Below are 18268 nucleotides of genomic sequence, written 5' to 3'. Positions count from 1 at the left end.
TATAGGGATTTGCCTACTCTGTAGGACTGTTGCATTTTGTGTACTTTCCTGAAAATGAGATAGATTCATGCTGTAAATACTATTTTGAAGATTCTTAGTACAAATCTTAATAAAATTTGTAAAATATGGCACATGTATATATTTATCCTTCTATTTTTAAATGTAAATAATTTTTTAAAACTCTAAGAAGAATTTATGAGTTTGAAATTATCAACATGTTTCAAGGCTGTACATGCATATGTGAGTTCGAGTGTGTGTGTACAAGGAAACTAGAAGAGAATGTCGAACTCCCTGGAGCCAGAGTTAGAGGTGGCTGTAAGTTACCAATGTGGATGCTAGGAGCTGAAGTCAAGTCTTCTGGAAGAGCAGCAAGTGCTTATAACCACTGAACCATTTCTCCAGCCCCTACTTTAGAGGCTGACCTCGGGGACTGGAGAGACGGCTCAGTGGTTAAGCGCACTGACTGCTCTGTCAGAGGTCCTGAGTTTGATTCCCAGAAAACACTTGGTGGCTCACAACCATCTATAATGGGATTCGATGGACTCTTTTAATGTGTATCTGAAGATAGCTGCAGTATATTCATATAAATAAAAGTTAAATAAATCTTAGAGACTGACCTCAGGTCTCTTTTATCAGGGCTGACAGGAGACTTGTTCTCACCAGCCTACCTGGTGCCTGTGCCTTGGATAGCAAGGAGTTATAATCTAGGACTGATGACTATGTCAGATAGGGGAAAGAAGGAAAGGCTTGTCATTTTAAGGTTCCTGTTTATAGCTCTGAATTAGAGTATCACTCTGATCTGGACCGGAAGCTTCCACTTGGGGTTTGGTTTGGCTTGGATTGATTTGGTTGGACACCACAGGTTAGGAAAGACAGCTGAGAACCAGAAACATGACCGCCTGAATTCTGGTCCTGCATCTGCCGTTCTGAGCAGTGCAGGTGAGTTCATACATCCCGTTGGCTCACAGCGAGGACCGATGCTTGCCTTCCCTCCCACCCCCAGACTCTTGCCATCACTGTGGAATTGCTGTGAATCTTGAGTCAAGTACAACCGTTTAAAAGAAATGACACGTGAACAATAAGTGTGAGCCAAGCTTAATTTTTTAATTTAATTTTTTTTTAGATTTTAATTTATTTGATGTATGAATGGTTTTCCTTATATGTATGTGTGTGTTCCATGTGAGTGCCTTGTGTTTGCATAAGTCAGAAGAGGGTGTCAGATCTCTGGAACTAGAGTTATGGATGGTTGTGAGCCACGCTGTGTGGGTGCTGGGAACCAAACCTGGATCCTCTGCAAGAGCAACAAGTGCTTTTATCCAGTAAGACAATTCTCCAGCCCCTTAAATGTAATTTTAAGATTTCTAATAGCAGCATTTAAAAGCATTTAAACTTGATTATTTCATTTTAACTTGATCCAATAGTGACAACATTGTACAAAATGGCTATTGGTGATGTAATTCAAATCACTTAAAAAATTGGTATAGTTTGAATTTGCATCTCCAAAATTCACAGTAAATTATCAAATTGACATTGTGTTTTAATTTAAGCTATGTACATATGCTTAGACAGTAGAGGTTTAGAGGAGTCTAACTTGCCAAAAGACACAGCAAACCTTTAGCCTATCTTCCTCGTAGGAATTGATTTAAAAGCAGCACTAAGACTCTTCATTGAAGGTCGGGGTCCACATGTTCAGTGGAACCCATCTATGAAGGGAAAATTTCCAACAGAAGGTACAAAGGGATGCTGTGTGGTTGTCAGAGCTGGGGCGGTGCCTTGAGGACAAAGTGCTTTCTGTACAAGCAGGAAGTCCTGCGCTTGATCCTCAGCACCCACATAAAAGCCCGGCACAGTGGCACACACTTCTGTCCCTTTGCTGCAGAGGAAGATGCCTGAGGATGGCTGGCTTGCCAGTGTAACAACTGAGTGAGCTCCAGGGTCAATTAGAAACTCTGCCTCAAAAAGAGTAAGGTAACGGTCAAATGAGGAAAACATCCAGTGGCAACCTCTCTGCCTCTCTCTCTCTCTCTCTCTCTCTCTCTCTCTCTCTCTCTCTCTCTCTCTCTCTCTCTCTCTCTCTCTCTCTCTCTCTCTCTCTCCATCTCTCTCTGTCTCTCTCTCTGTCTATGTCTGCTTCTTTCTCTGTCTGTCTCTGTCTGTCTGTCTGTCTGTCTGTCTGTCTCCCTTTCTCTCTCTGGTTAAATAGAAATGATATGGCATGCTCAAGCCTGGCTCACATCTCCCTCTTCCCTAAGCTGCAAACCTATACACAAGGTTAATTTGGAGGTTTTTGTGGCATTTAGAATAATGGGGCCAGGAGGGTGGGGCTCTTAAATGTGGCTCTGAGGAGCAGCACAGAGTCTGTGGAGAGGGTTCAGGAGCACCAGGAGCTGAAGAGGGAAGACTAGCATCTTTATTTCTATGAATCCACAACTGCAAATCTGCATCCTGCTCAGTTGTGAATAAAGGCAGCGCCGCATTGTAGGATTCCCAGACCCTGTCATCCACAGAGCTCACACACGTTTTCACAGCACAGTTCAATTCCCACGTATCCTAGAATAGCACTTGTTCACAGTGACAGGAGTTAATTAGCCTACCACAAGACCTTTGTCATTGAATAAATGAATAAAGAAGCATGTATCTCACTATAGCACAGGAATTTTTAAATATTTTGATTAAAACAACTATAGCAAAATTTGTTTTTTTAATCCTGTGATAATGTTAGTTTCTTTTTTATTTAAAAAAATGTCATGGTGATAGGCAAGTAAATAAATAAACAAATAAAATGTCATTCTAAGAAGAGGTCTAAAGGAGTTCATGTTGCATTTGTACTAATGAAAAAATGTTTGTCTCCAAACAATGGTAACTTCCATTCACCAAGTCACATTGGATCACTGAGATCTGAGGGTACTTCCTTCAGCTCTGAGCCCATTCTCATTAATGTACACATGAAATACAGCTTCAAGCCACTGCCCAGTGGTTCTTACTTCAAGTGCATGTGCACTAAAAAGAAGAGAATTAGCATTGTATGCAGTGCACGTCTGTCATCTCTTAGCACTACATGAAATTCTGTATAAAAAAAAGGTGCATAGAAATGAATAATATAATGTAATCAATGTACTGTGGTCCTCAGATCTCCCATCCCTACCATTATGCTAATCAATTTATTTTCCTATCGGCAATGGCATTGAGCCTTTGCAGAATAAATAATTGGTTTTCACATTTTGCCATATAATACCTACCTCGCACATTTGTTCTGTAGACTAATTAATGTTTGAGTGTTTAAACACAATGCCTTTACAGAAGCAATGGCATTATAATGTGTTGGGACACTCTAGCATTGTAATTAGCACTAATTAGATTCTTTTCAACAGCTTGTTGAATTTACAAATTACTGCATGTAAGGTATTCTGCTTTCCTTGTTCATTATGAAAGAGTCAGACACAATAGTTAAACAGAAACCGTTCCTTCTAAGTAACTGTTCTCAAGATTGAACACCAACCAAGGCCCTAAAGCCAGGAAGGGCATTAGGAAGAGACCTTTGTAGGAACTGCCAAGTCACAGCAGGAGTACTCCAGGTGGCCAGAAGTGGCTTTGGACTTCCCCTTCCGATCTCGGGAGCCGTGAAATCATATTGTGACTGAAACAGCCATGGTAAGAGTGGCTTCTCTTTATCCTTCTTGCCTCTCTGCCTCCCTTCGTCCTTGAGCCCACTTTTCCCTCTCACTCGTCTGACACATCTTTCTAGTTCACCTGTCCCCTTTTTACATAGGAGAGACTGAAGGCATTCAATCCACAGATCAAAAAGTTACAAAGAATTAACTCAGCTTCAGAGTCAGCAAGTCCTCAGGAGATCATCTTACGTGGTCTTCACATTCAACAACTCCATAGTAAGCCACTTAGACCTTGCGCCTCAACATAAATATTTTCCTTTCTAGTGAAGAAGTTGCCTAAAGTCATCATTTTCTTTGAAGAATAAAGGGGGAGGGGGTGCTGAAATGATTTTTTAACCTGTTTGTAAGTCTCACAATGTTTTAGTAGCGTTTGGATATATTTTAGATTCTAGATTAAGCTATTTATGATCTACCATCCCATCCATTAAAAAATTCATCTCGAAAAAAAAAATAGCAGATCAGGGGCTGGAGAAATGACTTGGTGTTTAAGAATTCTTGCTGAGCTAAAGTGAGGACTTGAGTCTGAATCCCAGCATACAAGTACACACGACAGGACGGGCCGATGGGCGTGTATGCCTGAACCCCAGGGCAGAGGCAGGGCAGGGTGCAGAGACAAGAGGATCACTGGGTCACTGGTTGTCAGTCTAACTAAAACGTGTTAACAGGTTCAGGGAGGGAGTCTGCCACTAAGGAATGGAGTGGGAAGTGATGGGGGAAGACGCCCAATGTCCCTTGTGCTGGCTAGGTTTTACATAAACTAGAGTCACCTAAGAAGAGAGGTCCTCAATTGAGGAATTATTCCATCAGATTGTCTTGGGAGCACAGCACGTCTGTAGGATATCTTCTTAATTGTTAACAGATATAGAAGAACTCAGCCCATTGTGGGCTGTGCCATCCCCAGGCAGTGGTCCTAAGTTGTGTAAGAAAGCAAACAGAGCAAGCAATTGGAAAGCAACACAATAAACGGCATTCTTCCATGGTTTCTGCTTCAGCGCCCACCTCCAGGTTCCTGCCTTGACTTCCTGCCCTGACTTCCCTTAGTGATAAACTGTGATTGAAATAGATTGAAATACACAAGCCAAATATATCCTTTCTTCCCCAAGCTGCTTTTGCTCATGATATTACAACAACAAAAAGCAAAGATAGGACATTCCCATAGCCTTACTCCCAACCATGTACACATACACACATACAGTACACTCATACACACACATTTACATATACAACTAAAATTTGTTTAAATAAAAAAGCAGATCATCTAGATCTGAGATAGAAAACAAAAACACTCAGTAAATGTTTTAATTTCTACTCTGGGGTAAGTTACAGGAATGAATTTATAGAAGACAGTCTCAGCAATCTAAAAGAACATTAGCTATCACACTTCATCATCTGAGTCATTTGCTTGCTGGGTACACAGTGGGCACTTAATAAATGTCAACTTTTACTATTGCCATTATCATGTCTCACGTAGAGAGCTATTCAGCTATTCTTAATTAAGATCTGACATCTCAGTTGGTTTACACAGGCCTTAGTCATGCTCCAAAATTCTTATTTACTTTACATTTAAACAGGACATTTCAACTCTTGTTACCCATTTAATCATTCTCTCCAACACAGCCATTTTAAATATTTATACTCCAGATATTACACATTTGCCATTGTTGCTAATAAAATCTATCATTATTCTAATGCTGAGCCTGTGTCTCTTTGCTTGGGCAATTACTCAGACGTATCATCTCACACTTTGAGCCTGACTTGCATAGGAAATACATTTTTAAACAAGCACATTCAATCCAAATTTGGAAAATGCTCTGGATTCTTTTGAGCAAAACACAGAAACTGTTGCTTGCTTTGTGTGAGCCCCAAAGTCGAGGGGACCTGACCACTACAAATGAGATCCTTCCAAAAGAGAAGCCATGCTTTGCCTTCATCTCTGAACCTACCCTGCTCTTCTGGCCAGGCCAAGACCAGCCCTGGGGTCTCTACAGGTCCCCCAATGTCACCCACAGAGGGACAGAGATTGCCAGCAGGTGGGTACAGCTTCTTTTCCCCCAGAGGTTCCAAGAGGGAACAGAAACACAGAAGTCATGTCGTCTCCCAAAATACTGACAACCGAGAGTATGTTTTTTTTTCTAGTTCTCGCGTTTCATGGCACGTGTGTTCCTCTGCTGTATGGAACATGTTCCTAATTACTTCAAGGTGAGCTTGATTCTTTCGCTTGTTTTGACTTTGCATGAGTCAGGTCCTAAGGTCCAGAGTGGCCTGTGGTTCAGAGCTCATTTCTGCTCACCGAGGACTCTGCTCAGTCTTGTGCATGGCAAGGGCATTCTCCCTTTGCAAGATGGGAGCCATGACCCACCCTGGGGTCCTGAAATTGCCTGGCCCTATAAATCCATAGGCACATGATCTGTTATAGAAGACAGCTTTCTATTATTTCTTTAGTAGTTTTAGTCCTTCATTTTCTTTATTCTCTAGTCAGATGCTAAAATTTTTATTGACTCTTAACGTTGTCTTCTTTATTTTTCCATCTTCAGATGTCTGTGCTGTTTTCTGAAATATTTTAACTTTGTTACCCAAGAAACAATAACATTAATTTTTGATCACAGGTTTTTTTTTTAATTCCTGAGTTCTTTCTTTTTAAAAAGTTTTTTATTTCATATGTACATGATGTTGGGGGGTCCAGGGCTCACAGTCACACACATGCCTGGCTGTGGTGATGTGTGGGTAGAGTTCCAAGGACAGCTTTGTAGAGTTGGCTCTCTCCTTCCCTCTATCCATGGGTTCTGCAGATGGAATTTGGGCCAGGCAGCAAAGCTGTACCTCACTGCCCCAAAAGCTCTTTCTTATTCTATTATCATTGTTACTTGGTCTCATCCTAAGCTTGTTTTAAAAAAAAATCCAAAACTTCTCTGCTGCAAAACTGGCTGCAGACGTCAAAGTGAAGCCAAGTCAAGACCCTGGGGCTAAGGGAGAAATAGACTAGGACCAGGAAACCCGTCCCCCAAGTCTCTCCCACATCTCAGTCTCTCAAACACACCACACCCAACCCTTCCTCAGCCTCTTCAACTCCTTGCCTTCTTCCGCTCCTATGAGAACCCAACAGGCTCTTGCCCTGGTTTTCATGTACACAGCAACTATGATCTTAAATACCACATCTAACATACACTTCATCTCCTGCCTTAGCGCCATCATGGATCCTGTCATAAGCCCCTTTTACTCCCTTCATGGCCCTTACAGCAAATGTGTGACCTCAATGTTATTTACCTCCCCAGCTGCCATGTCCTTCTTGTCCCTCCACCTGATTTTGTTCAGGAATACCATGATTGTATTCCTCACCATGTTCTTCAGTGAGGCACCCAGCCCAGGAGTAATCTTCACTGGGCTAGCCAGCCATGCTAATTTCACACTCTTACCAGTTATGGTGGTTTGAATGCCGACCCCCCCACCCCCCACCCCAACACACACACACACACACACACACACGATGTTATGCTTAACCCATAGAGAGTGACACTATAGAGAGTGGCCTTGTTGAAGGAGGTGTGTCACTGTGGGGGCAGACTTTGAGGTCTCCTATGTCCAAGCCACGCCCAGTGTGGCTCACAGTCTCCTTCTGCTTCCTACAGTTGAGGTTATAGAACTCTCAGCTCCTTCTCCAGCACCATGTCTAGACGCCTGCATGCTGCCATGCTCCCCACCATGATGATGGACTAAACCTCTGAAACTGTAAGCCTGCCCCAATTAAATGTCCTTTATAAGAATAGCTGTGATCATGGTGTCTCTTCACCGCAGGAAAGCCCTAACTAAGATGTCAGTGATGACTAAGGAAGGTGTGACTTGCCTCTGACCAGTGAGGCTGTCAGAGACGTCTTCTACAAAACAAGTGGGAAGACAGTGAATTATGAGTCCTGGTGATGAGCAGCCGTGGCCTCCTGCATTAGATAAGAAGAACCAAGTAACTATGCATGAAGGCCACTAGACTTCTGATGAAGAACCCCGTGCTGTCTGTACTGACTAGGGGACTGACTCTCAGACTGATCTAGAGCTTGCTCCTCTCTGTCTGGTTGAAAACACAGAAGAATGTGTGGAACTGCACCACAGGCAAACTCCAGACGACGGAAAAGTCCATCTGTTAACCAGACAATTGGCAAGCAAAAGAAAGACGCGTGAGAAACACTTTAGCTTAGAGGAGACTTGAAAGAAGATGTGTGTTTAAGTATATAAGACAATAGTGATACTATAAGGAAGTATTAAGAAGTCACTGCAAAATCTGAGATTATTGGCCTGGTAGACTATGATTGGGCAGTCCTGAATACTCTGTGTGTAGTCCCTCCTCAAATCTAGGATGATGGAGACTTTCCCTAATCATAATACAGCAGAAAAGCACCCTGCATCTCCGAGGCACCCACATTAATTACTTTGCTTGCTGTCATAACAAAATACCTGACAATCAACTGACGGGGAGAAGGTCTTCTTTGCCTCACAATTGGAGGTATAAGTACATCAGAGCAGAAGGTTCTAGCTATGAGTAGCGGGAATGCATGGCATTCTAGCAAACCCTGGCTCACTATTTTAAAAGTCTGTACTACGCTGAAGAGACCACATCGAAAGAGCTCGATTTCTCTCACCTGGAAAGAAAGAATTCCTTGGGTGAGTTGACTCTCCAGCTGACAAGCCAGCTAAATGAAGCCACAGAATACCCACCAGGGGAGACAGAGAGAACCACCCGGCTGGAGCCAGTTGAAATAGAAGAATTAGAAGCAAATAAATAAAAGTGCCAGTCTCTTTAAGGTAGTTTGTTGGTTGTTAATAGCTAGCTGAAGACAGTGGCTGTTTTGGAGAGACAAGGGCACGTGGAGGCTTCTGCCAGGGAGGGCCTTCCCTCCGACTGGGTGATGGGTTGCATGGATGCTGTTGACTTATAGTGACTCGCTGAGCTATGCATCTGCTCCGTGTGGTCTTCTGCATCTGTGTTTTATTTTAAAATAAAAATAGTGTTTAAGAAGGAAAGGGAAATAAATGTTCACGTGGCTTGGCAAAGAGAATTAGGCCTTTCTTCCAAAATTCCCTCAAGCCTTTTAAACACCATTTCTGGGATCATAGCAAAAACTACACTTTATTTCTGACCTCATAGACTTGTTCCACACAACATCAAGCACAGACGTACAAGCTTCTCTGGGTCCTAGTCCTGGCAATTTGCAAGACAGAATTAATTACTTTCATCTCTCTAAACCTTTTATTTTTTCCTGTGAGAAAAACCATGCAGTACCAAAGAGGAGGACACGTTTAAAAGCTGGCTTGCTGGCTTGCTGGCTTGCTGGCTTGCTGGCTTGCATTTTTCCTATTGGCAGCAATTTGCTACTCTCTTCTAAATGCATTTCCCAGTTTCTGAGAACAAAATCTGTATTGCATTGTGTGTGTGTGTGTGTGTGTGTGCTGCTTCTTAGTTTAAAACTCTTACCATCTTAGCTTGCATGCCCTATATTTTCTAAAAATGCCTTAAATGGCCCTTAAAGGATGAGTTGTGTTTTACGCTTGTCTTTTTAAAACTCAGTTGTCCTCTCCTCCCCTCCACTTCCTTCCACTCTCCTCCCCGCCCCTCCCCTCTTCTCCCCTTCACTTCCCTTCCCTTCCCCTCTTCTCCCCTCTCCTCTTCTCCCCTCCCCTCTCCTCCTCCCCTCTCCTCCCCTCCCTTCCCCTCTCTTCCCCTCCCCTCCCCTCCCTTCCCCTCTCTTCCCCTCCCCTCCCCTCCCCTCGACTCTTCTCTCCTTTCCTCCCCTCCACTCCCTTCTACTCTGACTTTACTTCCCATTCCCATGCAAATGGTTGTCATCTGCCCCATACTTCTTTACTAACAAAAAAGTTCTCCAAGTTTCTGTTTAGGAGACCAAACTATCACTGCTTATGTTATAAGGCTTCTGCAGTACGTGTATTTTAATTAAATTATAAATAAAACAAAATTAACCCTTTCAAGTCCAGAACTGTCTCTAATTCTAAACATTAGATTTGGGTTTTCTTAAAGATTATCTTCTCATTCACAGTGCCTTGGTTCTCATTCATAAAGATGGGTAAAAGATGATAGAAATTCCCAGTCTTCTGTAATTAATGTTCCTTACTTCAAATCTCTATTCGCTATATTCAATACTTCGGGAAGATTTAAGACTGGGGGGGGGGGGGGAGTCGGTTTGGTTTGGTTTTGAGTTTTGTTTCTTTTCAAAATAGAATCTCTTTGTGTAGTCCTGGAACTTGTTCGGTAGACCAGGCTGACCTCAAACTCAAGAGATCTGCCTGCCTCTGCCTCCCAAGTGAGGGGATTAAAGGTGTGCGCCACCAGTGCCCAGCAGATTTAAGGTATATATTAGACCACAATAAACTTATACTGTGCCATCTCCTTTCTTTAACATCTCTCTATTCTTTCCTGAGCAACAGTTTCTCACTTCTTAGAAAGAGGCTGTTTCAGGCTGGGGACAGAGAGGGCTCTGCCATGGCTAACTATGAATGGTGTGCCTAGCACTTGAGAGGCAGAGGCAGGCAGACCTAAAGCTAAGACTAACAGTACACTGATTACCATTTCCTACTGTCTTTGGATCAATTTTTCTTAAAGGAGACCCAACATGGTAGCATTTTGTGGGTCGGCTGGGATACTGTGGGCCACAGATAACAGAAGACAACTATATTAGTTAGGATAGGCTTCTCTGTGTACAGTAGCAATTCTATAAATAACAATGGCTTATATAAGACATAAGTTGATTTCTCTCTTATTAAGATCCAAAGGAAAGCAGCCCCAGGCTTCATCTGAAGGTTCTACTTATGTGAATTCCACAGGAGCCTACGATGCTTTCATCCCTCAGCTCTGCTCTGTATAAGCTCCTTAAAAAGATATGTCATTGTCCAAAATGGCCGGTCCCGACAAGTTCACATCCAGCCAGCATCAAGGACAGGATAAAAAAACATCATTCCTATCCACTTACACCTGCAGACCAATATCTTTCTTTTACTTACATTCCCATTGACCAAAAGCCACTTGTATGTCCCCATCTTGATGCAAAGGAGCCTGGGAGTATCTTTATTAGATTAAAAACTGCATGCTCCACTAATGAAGACAGAAGGGAAAAGCTGTTAGGAGGTCACTACCAATCTTTCTCACTTTATGGTTGGTGTTTTGAGACCAGATCTTATAGTCGAGCAGTAATTTCCTCAAAGCTAAACCCTTCCATCTTGAAGGGAAACTTCTTAAGATATGGGATATAAAGGAAGAGTGAAACAAAAGGATATTTTAGGACTGAATTTTTACAAGGCAGTAAACTAGCAGGATGATCTAGGGCAGTGGTCCTCAGCTTTGCCAATGCTGCGACCCTTTAATACAGCTCCTCATGTTGTGCTGACCCCCAACCATAAAATTATTTTCATTGCTACCTCATAACTGTAATTTTGCTACTGTTATGAGTCCTAATGTAAATATCTGTGTTTTCTGGTGGCTCCTGTGAAAGGTTGAGAAAACCCGCCATCCTTTATGGATGTAAACAACCCAAGTCTTCAGGAAATCCCTGAATCTGACTGGATTCACTGGGCCCCTCCCTCACCAAGAGTCTAGAAGCAGTAAACACTGCTGAAAGTCTGTCTCAGACAAGACAAGCTGCAAAGGAGACTTTGCTAGACGAGTCTGGAAGAAGCACCAAACACCCCTGCCCAGAAGAAACAAAGACCAGCGAGCTGAGCTGGCTAGAACAGACTCAGACCAACTCAGTCACCTGCCAAGGACACTTTCCAGCCTGCTGAGCTGCCTGTAGGCTGTGTGGTGTGTTCCAGGCTCCTAGCTCTGTCTCCTGTCACCCATGCTGGGGTGGGCTTTGGTGATGTAGCTTTGAGTCCTTTCTGCTCCTGTAAGCAACCCCTCACCTATATTCCTATAAGTAATGCCAATAAAACTTGTGATTGATCAAGTTGGACTTTGGTGGGATCCATATTTGGTCTGTCATTACTTCCCTCTCTGGGGAGGGATGTCAGGTTGGCTTCTGACAGTGGCTGCCCCGTTCTGTATCCTAATTGTCTCATTGAAGATGATGTTACCATTACTAATCAGGAAACTGGACTCTGAGCCCACACCCACCTATTATCCAGATAAATCGGATCTGTTCAGATGCCCATCTCTCGGCAACAACTGATAATGAATGAATACTCATCCTGAACACGCAACTCAGGCAGACCTCTAATGGGAGCAGCTCACCTCTCCTCTGCCCAAGGGAACATCACTCCAGCTTAAATTTCCGACTTTGTCACCCAAGTTAACTCATCACAAAAATATGAGAGCAATTGTCCTAAGGAAAAAAACTGTTTTAAATTAAAGCCCAGAGTTTGGGAGGTAGCTCAGTAGTTAAGAGAATACTGCTTGCAGGAAAGATTAATCCAACATTGTCCTTTGACCTCTACATCTGCACCATGCCGTGTTTCATGTACCCCCGACACACACACTGTCACACTTAATTCATTCATTCATTAATTTAATTAAAAAGAGCACGTTACCCATGCAGAGGACCCAAGCTCAGTTCCCAGCACCCACATCAGGTGGTTCTCAGTTCTTGTAAGTTCAGTTGTAATGGGACTGACTGCTCTCTTCTGGCCTCCAGGGGCACCCACACATACCTGATACACGGAAACCCACAAAGGCATACAGACCTACACATAAATTTTTAAAATGAACCTGAAATTCATTAAAGGCATCGGCTCGTCGATGAACATTGCAAAGGAAGTCATTGAGCCTTTCTCAGGCTGTCCGTTGACTGTAACAGTGAGTTCAGGGAATGATCGTTCTCTTTCCCCCTGCCTCCTCCAGCCTTTTCCTTCCAGCCCTCTCCTCTTACTGCCTGAACTGGCGTTGATGTCATGACTCTCCTGCCTTCACCTAGCCTCCTAGGCGCTGTCTTGTAGGCCCTGGGAAGTCCAGGAACAGTTTCCTTAACTACTTCCTGTCACATGCGCCCACCAAACCCATACTGGCGCTGTGTAACCCCAGTTCTTGCTTGCTGAATTTAAACTAGGCGTGGTGGTGCACACTTTTAATCCCAGCACTCCAGAGGCAGAGGCTGGTGAATATCTGTGAGTTCGAAGCCAGCCTGGTTTATAGAGCAAGTTCCAGGACAGCCAGGGCTACACAGAGAAACCCTATCTCACAAAAACAACAAACAACAATTCAATAGTAGTTTTAATTTTCTATACTTATTTATTTTCTGTAGAGGTGGGGATGTAGTGTCATGGCACAAGTGTGAAGTGTGTGGGAGCTAGCTCTCTTCTTCCACCATGTGAATCCTGGGACTTGAACTCATGTCACCAGGCTTAGCAACAGCATGGTTACCTGCTGGGCCATTTCCCTAGGCCTTCTTTTAAATCTTGTATTACGTTGGTTGGTTGGTTGGTTGGTTGGTTGGTTGGTTGGTTGGTTGGTTTGTGGGGGGAGCATTGTACCGTGTGGAAGTCAGGGATAACTTGTGAGAGTCAGTTCTCTCCTTCATCAGGTGGACTCTAAGAATCGGAATGAGGGCCTCAGGGAGGGCCTTTCCCAGTGAGCTGTGTCACCAACCCTCAACCCTTCATTCTAAAAAGAAATAAAGTTATTGTTTCAACAAGAAAAAAAAATTATAGATAATGGTTGTTTTTCTGCTTCATCTAAGGCAGTGGTTCTCAGCCTTCCTTCTACTGCAACCATTTAACACAGTTCCTCACATTGTGGTGACCCCAACGATGCAATTATTTCATTGCAACTTCATAACTGTAATTTTGTTACCGTGATAAGTCACAGGGTAAATATATCTGATGTGCAGGACATCTGATGTGCAACCCCCAAAGGGTTCGAGACCCACGGGTTGAGAACTACTGATCTAAAGTTTTAACAATGCCAGTTTTAGGCAGTCTTGTTTTTTTATAAATGACACAAAAAGGGCCAGAAAGATGTCTCAGGGGTAAAGCAGTTGTCACGTAAGCCTGGAGACCTGAGTTCAACCTCTGCAGCCCATGTTAAGGTAAAAAGAAAGGGCCAGCTCTACGCCTTGTGACCTCAGCATGCGTGCAAGGACACACCCATCCTCACACATCGCAGGCAAAATAATAATAAAAAGTTTTAACGCTATAAAAAGAGAAGAACATCTTAAGCTGACCACTGGCTAAATGAGCTTCATCCCTGATTAAAGGAAAATATAATTCCTTTACACAGAATAGTGAAGTAATGACTAAAGGCTACCAGAGGGCATCATGAGGAGAAGTCAGCCTCCGCCCTGCTTATTAATAAATATGCCTCATCATGGGAAGTTACTAGAAGCCCTCTAAGCCATCCGAAAATTAATCCCTTTTAGGGGCCATGAGGGTATTGGGTGATATTTAAAACTGCCACACTCGGAATGAAGCAATTCTATAACACACCTGGCCTTGCTTTACCTGAAGATTGACTGAATTCTAAGAAACAAAAGTCCTGTCAAAACATCCATGCCAAGTTTTGAGGCACACAAATCAAATGGTCCTTATTAAAGGATCAGCCTGAAAGTAAGCATGGTTAGAGTGTTACCATTCTAGAAGTACAGCGCTTCAAACAGATACAAAGTCAGCATGGCTTAAAATGTATGGACTAGCCGGGCGTGGTGGCGCTTGCCTTTAATCCCAGCACTTGGGAGGCAGAGGCAGGCAGATTTCTGAGTTCGAGGCCAGCCTGGTCTACAGAGTGAGTTCCAGGACAGCCAGGGCTATACAGAGAAACCCTGTCTCAAAAAACCAAAAAAAAATAAAATAAAAAAATAAAATAAAAAAATTATGGACTAGTATCCTGGCAAAGTATATCAAGGACCAAAGAAAGTTATTGCTTCGGCAGCAGCTTTCAAATGTATGCTTCACTGTGGCTACTTTATGGGGAGCAGATCGTAAAACCGTATTTAAACTCGACCTTCAAACCTTCAATTGTTTTACTTACAATTAACTCAAAGCTTGAGGATATTTATGGGCTGAACGATGGGCGGAGGGATAAATGCAGGGTTACGGTTTTATTTAGGGACCTGAAGCTTCAAAACTGCTGGGGAAATCAGAACCCCGTGATCTCTGTTTGCTCATGCAGGAATAATTCCAAGCTCCATGCATTTTTCCAAGGCTCTTTTCCCTTCTGGCGTGCTCAGGGCTGTCAGTCACGTGAAGCAGAGGCTCATTTTCTCTGGAGGTATTTTAACTCCTTTCTTCCCTCCCCAGCTTACATACCATGCAAGCCCCCTCCTAAATATAGAAAGAGAGAAAACAATCCAAGACTAAGGGATGCAATAACTATAGTTTTACTAACTTAAATACGATTATTGCATCTTCCTTACATAGTGATTTTTGTGTGTCTATCAATGTTGTTTTAGAATAAAGAGGCTAACACTTTTCCTTATTTGAGTACAATACTTGCATCAAATCACAACAAAGGTCATGACCTTGAGGTATGTGAACCATGCCTGCAAGGCAGCTCATCACCAACCTTGCCAGGGATCCTGATACTTGTAACTGGCTATGCATCAACTTCAAGTGCTTCTCACTATGCAGTGAAACATCTTATAAACGCCACAAACACAATTTTGCTCACGGGCTAATGCAAGCCCCTTGTTAGTGTTCTGTGTCATCTCTGAGCCCAGCACGGGGTGGGGGTGGGGGTGGAGGGGTGTGAACAGCAAAGAGTAAAATTAGCAGGCTTAGTCTTAAATAAAATCTCCATCTTTTCTCCCTGTGCAGAGGGCCAAGACCACCACTGAGGGACAAGTGACTGAGCTTTTCCCCTCACACTGATGACTGCCTGTCCTGAAGTGAGCAGAAGCAAGAATCTGGAAAATCAATTATAGCCCCTGCCTTGAATCTGCCTTCATATGGCATCCTTTAAAAAGGTTTTGAAACACTATGACTGACAACAAATACAGAATTAATAAATGAATAAATGTATTTCTTTTAGATATAATCTTAAGAGCCAGAAAGGGGCATCAGGAAAAAGTTCACTGTTTCTTCTAAAAAGTCAAAGTAAAACTTGGAGCTTAATACATACTTTTTCTTTTAATTCACTTTACATCTTATTCACTGGCCCCATCCCAGTCGCCCTCTCCCACAATCCTTTCCCCCGCACCCCTCCCCTTCTCCTCTGAGTGGGTGGAGGCCCCCTGGGTACACCCCTACCCTGGCACATAAAATCTCTTCGAGGCCAGGCACATCCTTTCCCACTGAAGGCAGCCCTGCTAGAAGAACATATCCCATGGCAGCTTTTGGGATAACCCCCTTCCAGTTTGGGAACCATGTGGAGACCAAACTACACATCTGCTATATATGTGCAGCCTAGGTCCAGCCTGTGTATATTCTTTGGCTGGTGGTTCAGTCTCTGAGAACCCTAAGAGTCCAATTGACTCTGTTGGTCTTCCTGTGGAGTTCCTATCCCCTTCAGGGCAGCAATCCTTCCTCCTATACTTCTAAAGGGAGTCCCCAAGCCACATCCACTGTTTGGCTGTGGGTGTCTACATCTGTGTGAGTCAGCTGCTGGTTGGAGCCTCTAAGAGGACAATCATGCTAGACTCCAATCTGCAAGCATAACAAAGTAAAGGCTGCTGACTCTCTCTCCCTATCTATTCAGTATAGTACTTCAAGTTCTAGCCAGAGCAATAAGACAGCTAAAAAATATCAAGCGGATACAAATCGGAAAGGAAGAAGTCAAAGTATCGCTATTTTTGGATGATATGATAGTATACATAAATGACCCCAAAAATCTACTAGAGAACTCCTACAGCTGATAAATTCTGCAAAGTGGCTGCATACAAAATTAACTCAAAGAAATCAGTAGCCCTCCTTTAATACATACTTTTCAAAGTACTTGGGACGCCAGGAGTGGGGCACTAAATTCATAGCTAGATGAATGTCTGTGGCTGAGGGCAAGGTTAGGGTGGGTGGGGTAAGAACCAAACACAACGAAAGATAAGAACTCTGGATTTCCTGCAGTTTCTGTGCCACCGAGTTTTGGTTTCTTCTGCCTGTCTCTCTTTACTGAATCACTCCGTAGGTCAAGATCTCCTAAAAAGATGTTTCTCCCCATCTATAGCTTTAACAACTGTTGCAAAAACACTCTGAGCTTCCCCTTTTGTTTTCCTCCCTCTCAGGGGAAGGAAGGGAACCATCCAACCTGAAAAGGTAAAGATTTCATCCTTTCTGCTTCTGATGAAATTGCCCTGCAATTGGTGTGAAGTTCAGGAGAAGGTGTGGCCTGCGCTGCACTTTACAAAACCAGGCCAATATGACCCGGAGGGAAATTCTGATAGCCCAGGAACTCCCCACCACTACCACTAAGGAAATCTTAAAACTCGAGGGGATAACCCCAGTAAACCTCTAACCTTTGGAAATTACTCAGAGCCAAGTACAAACAAGAAAGATGTCTCCCCAGCAGGGAAGGAACAGATTCTGAGGCTGGAGGGGCACAGGGCGGGGGCAGGAGGGGTGGAGTGCGAGGGGGCACCAACAAAGTTCTCTCCAGCCACCCTGGGAGTACCTTACTGCCTCTCACGTGTGTCCTGACGGGTCCTGCATCATCCAGTCCCTACTCTCTACCCCACCTGAGTCACGCCGGTGCTTGAAACAGGACACCGGCTCCGCTCCCGGAGGCGAGCGCCAAGTCTAGGAGCCCAACGCCCGCCGGTAGCACCAGCTAGCCAGTGCTCCCTCGGAAGATCAGTGTGCAGGTGACCAGGCTAGCCCTGGCTCTGCGCCACCCTGCCGCCCTGGCCGCCGTACCTCGGATGTAGGCGCACTTGCCCTCGTCCAGCTGGCTGGAAGCTGAACCGCCCATGGCCGCGGTGCTGCACCGGAGGCAGAGGACTGACACCAACTGCGCCTGCTGCTTGCCGCTAAAGGTGGATGTGACAGGGAACTGGCTCTGTAATTAAAGGGCCAACTTCCTTGAGAGGCGTTGCCGGCCCGGGCGCCTCCTCCAGGCCCGCGCCCTCAGAAGATGTGTGGGCTGGCCCGGGGGCTGTCTTCCCGCCCTCGCTGCGCTGGAACCCTGGGGGCTGCCCTAGGAACTCCAGGGAGTAACCATAGTAAAAAGACTTCCCTCCTTCTCAGAGACTGACTTTTCACCAGTTTGGGGACAGCCCAGACCCATCGTGGAGGGAGAGGAGAGAGTGGACTTCTTCCATGTGACTGTAACTTCTCCCAGATGGAGATTTACAGTCCCACCAGGTGGAAGTCAGGAGCCCTTCCCCTTCCTGTTCTCCAGCCACCTGTCCACAGATCCCCCACTCCCACCCGCATCCCCACCTCCGGAATTCCCTTGCATGGAAGTATGGGAACCTTGGAGAGTCAAAGCTTCTTTGTAACCAAGAAGTTGGATTTGAGAGATGGGAACTGAAGGGGAAGCAGAGAAGAGAAATGGGAGAAGCCAAGGCCGGTCCCACACACTCTAAGTAAGCCCTGAACCTGCGACTCCAGGGAGTGTGTCCTGACACCTTAACCTTCAAGTCTTCTTACCACATGGTTTCTGGTATGCAAGGCCACTATCTCTTCATCTTGGACGCCTCAGGCAAGAACACCCTGGGCAGAGGGGTCATTCTGATTTCTTTCTG

General features: G+C 44.3%; 1 protein-coding gene across 1 annotated transcript in view; it reads right to left on the bottom strand.

The window, feature by feature from the left end:
- The window catches only part of Niban1 (niban apoptosis regulator 1), a 158991-nt gene extending 141370 nt beyond the window's left edge, over positions 1 to 17621 (bottom strand). The window contains exon 1 of the mRNA XM_021168396.3: positions 17439 to 17621. Within this exon, the coding sequence (XP_021024055.1) occupies positions 17439 to 17493 (55 nt within the window). The 5' untranslated portion in view covers positions 17494 to 17621. The remainder of the gene's footprint in view (positions 1 to 17438) is intronic.
- Positions 17622 to 18268: the final 647 nt, after the last annotated feature.

Source organism: Mus caroli, unplaced genomic scaffold, assembly GCF_978045245.1.
Source record: "Mus caroli unplaced genomic scaffold, Mus_caroli_1 scaffold_1, whole genome shotgun sequence".
Taxonomy (NCBI): Eukaryota; Metazoa; Chordata; class Mammalia; order Rodentia; family Muridae; genus Mus; species Mus caroli.
This window is presented reverse-complemented; position numbering and strand designations above follow the sequence as displayed.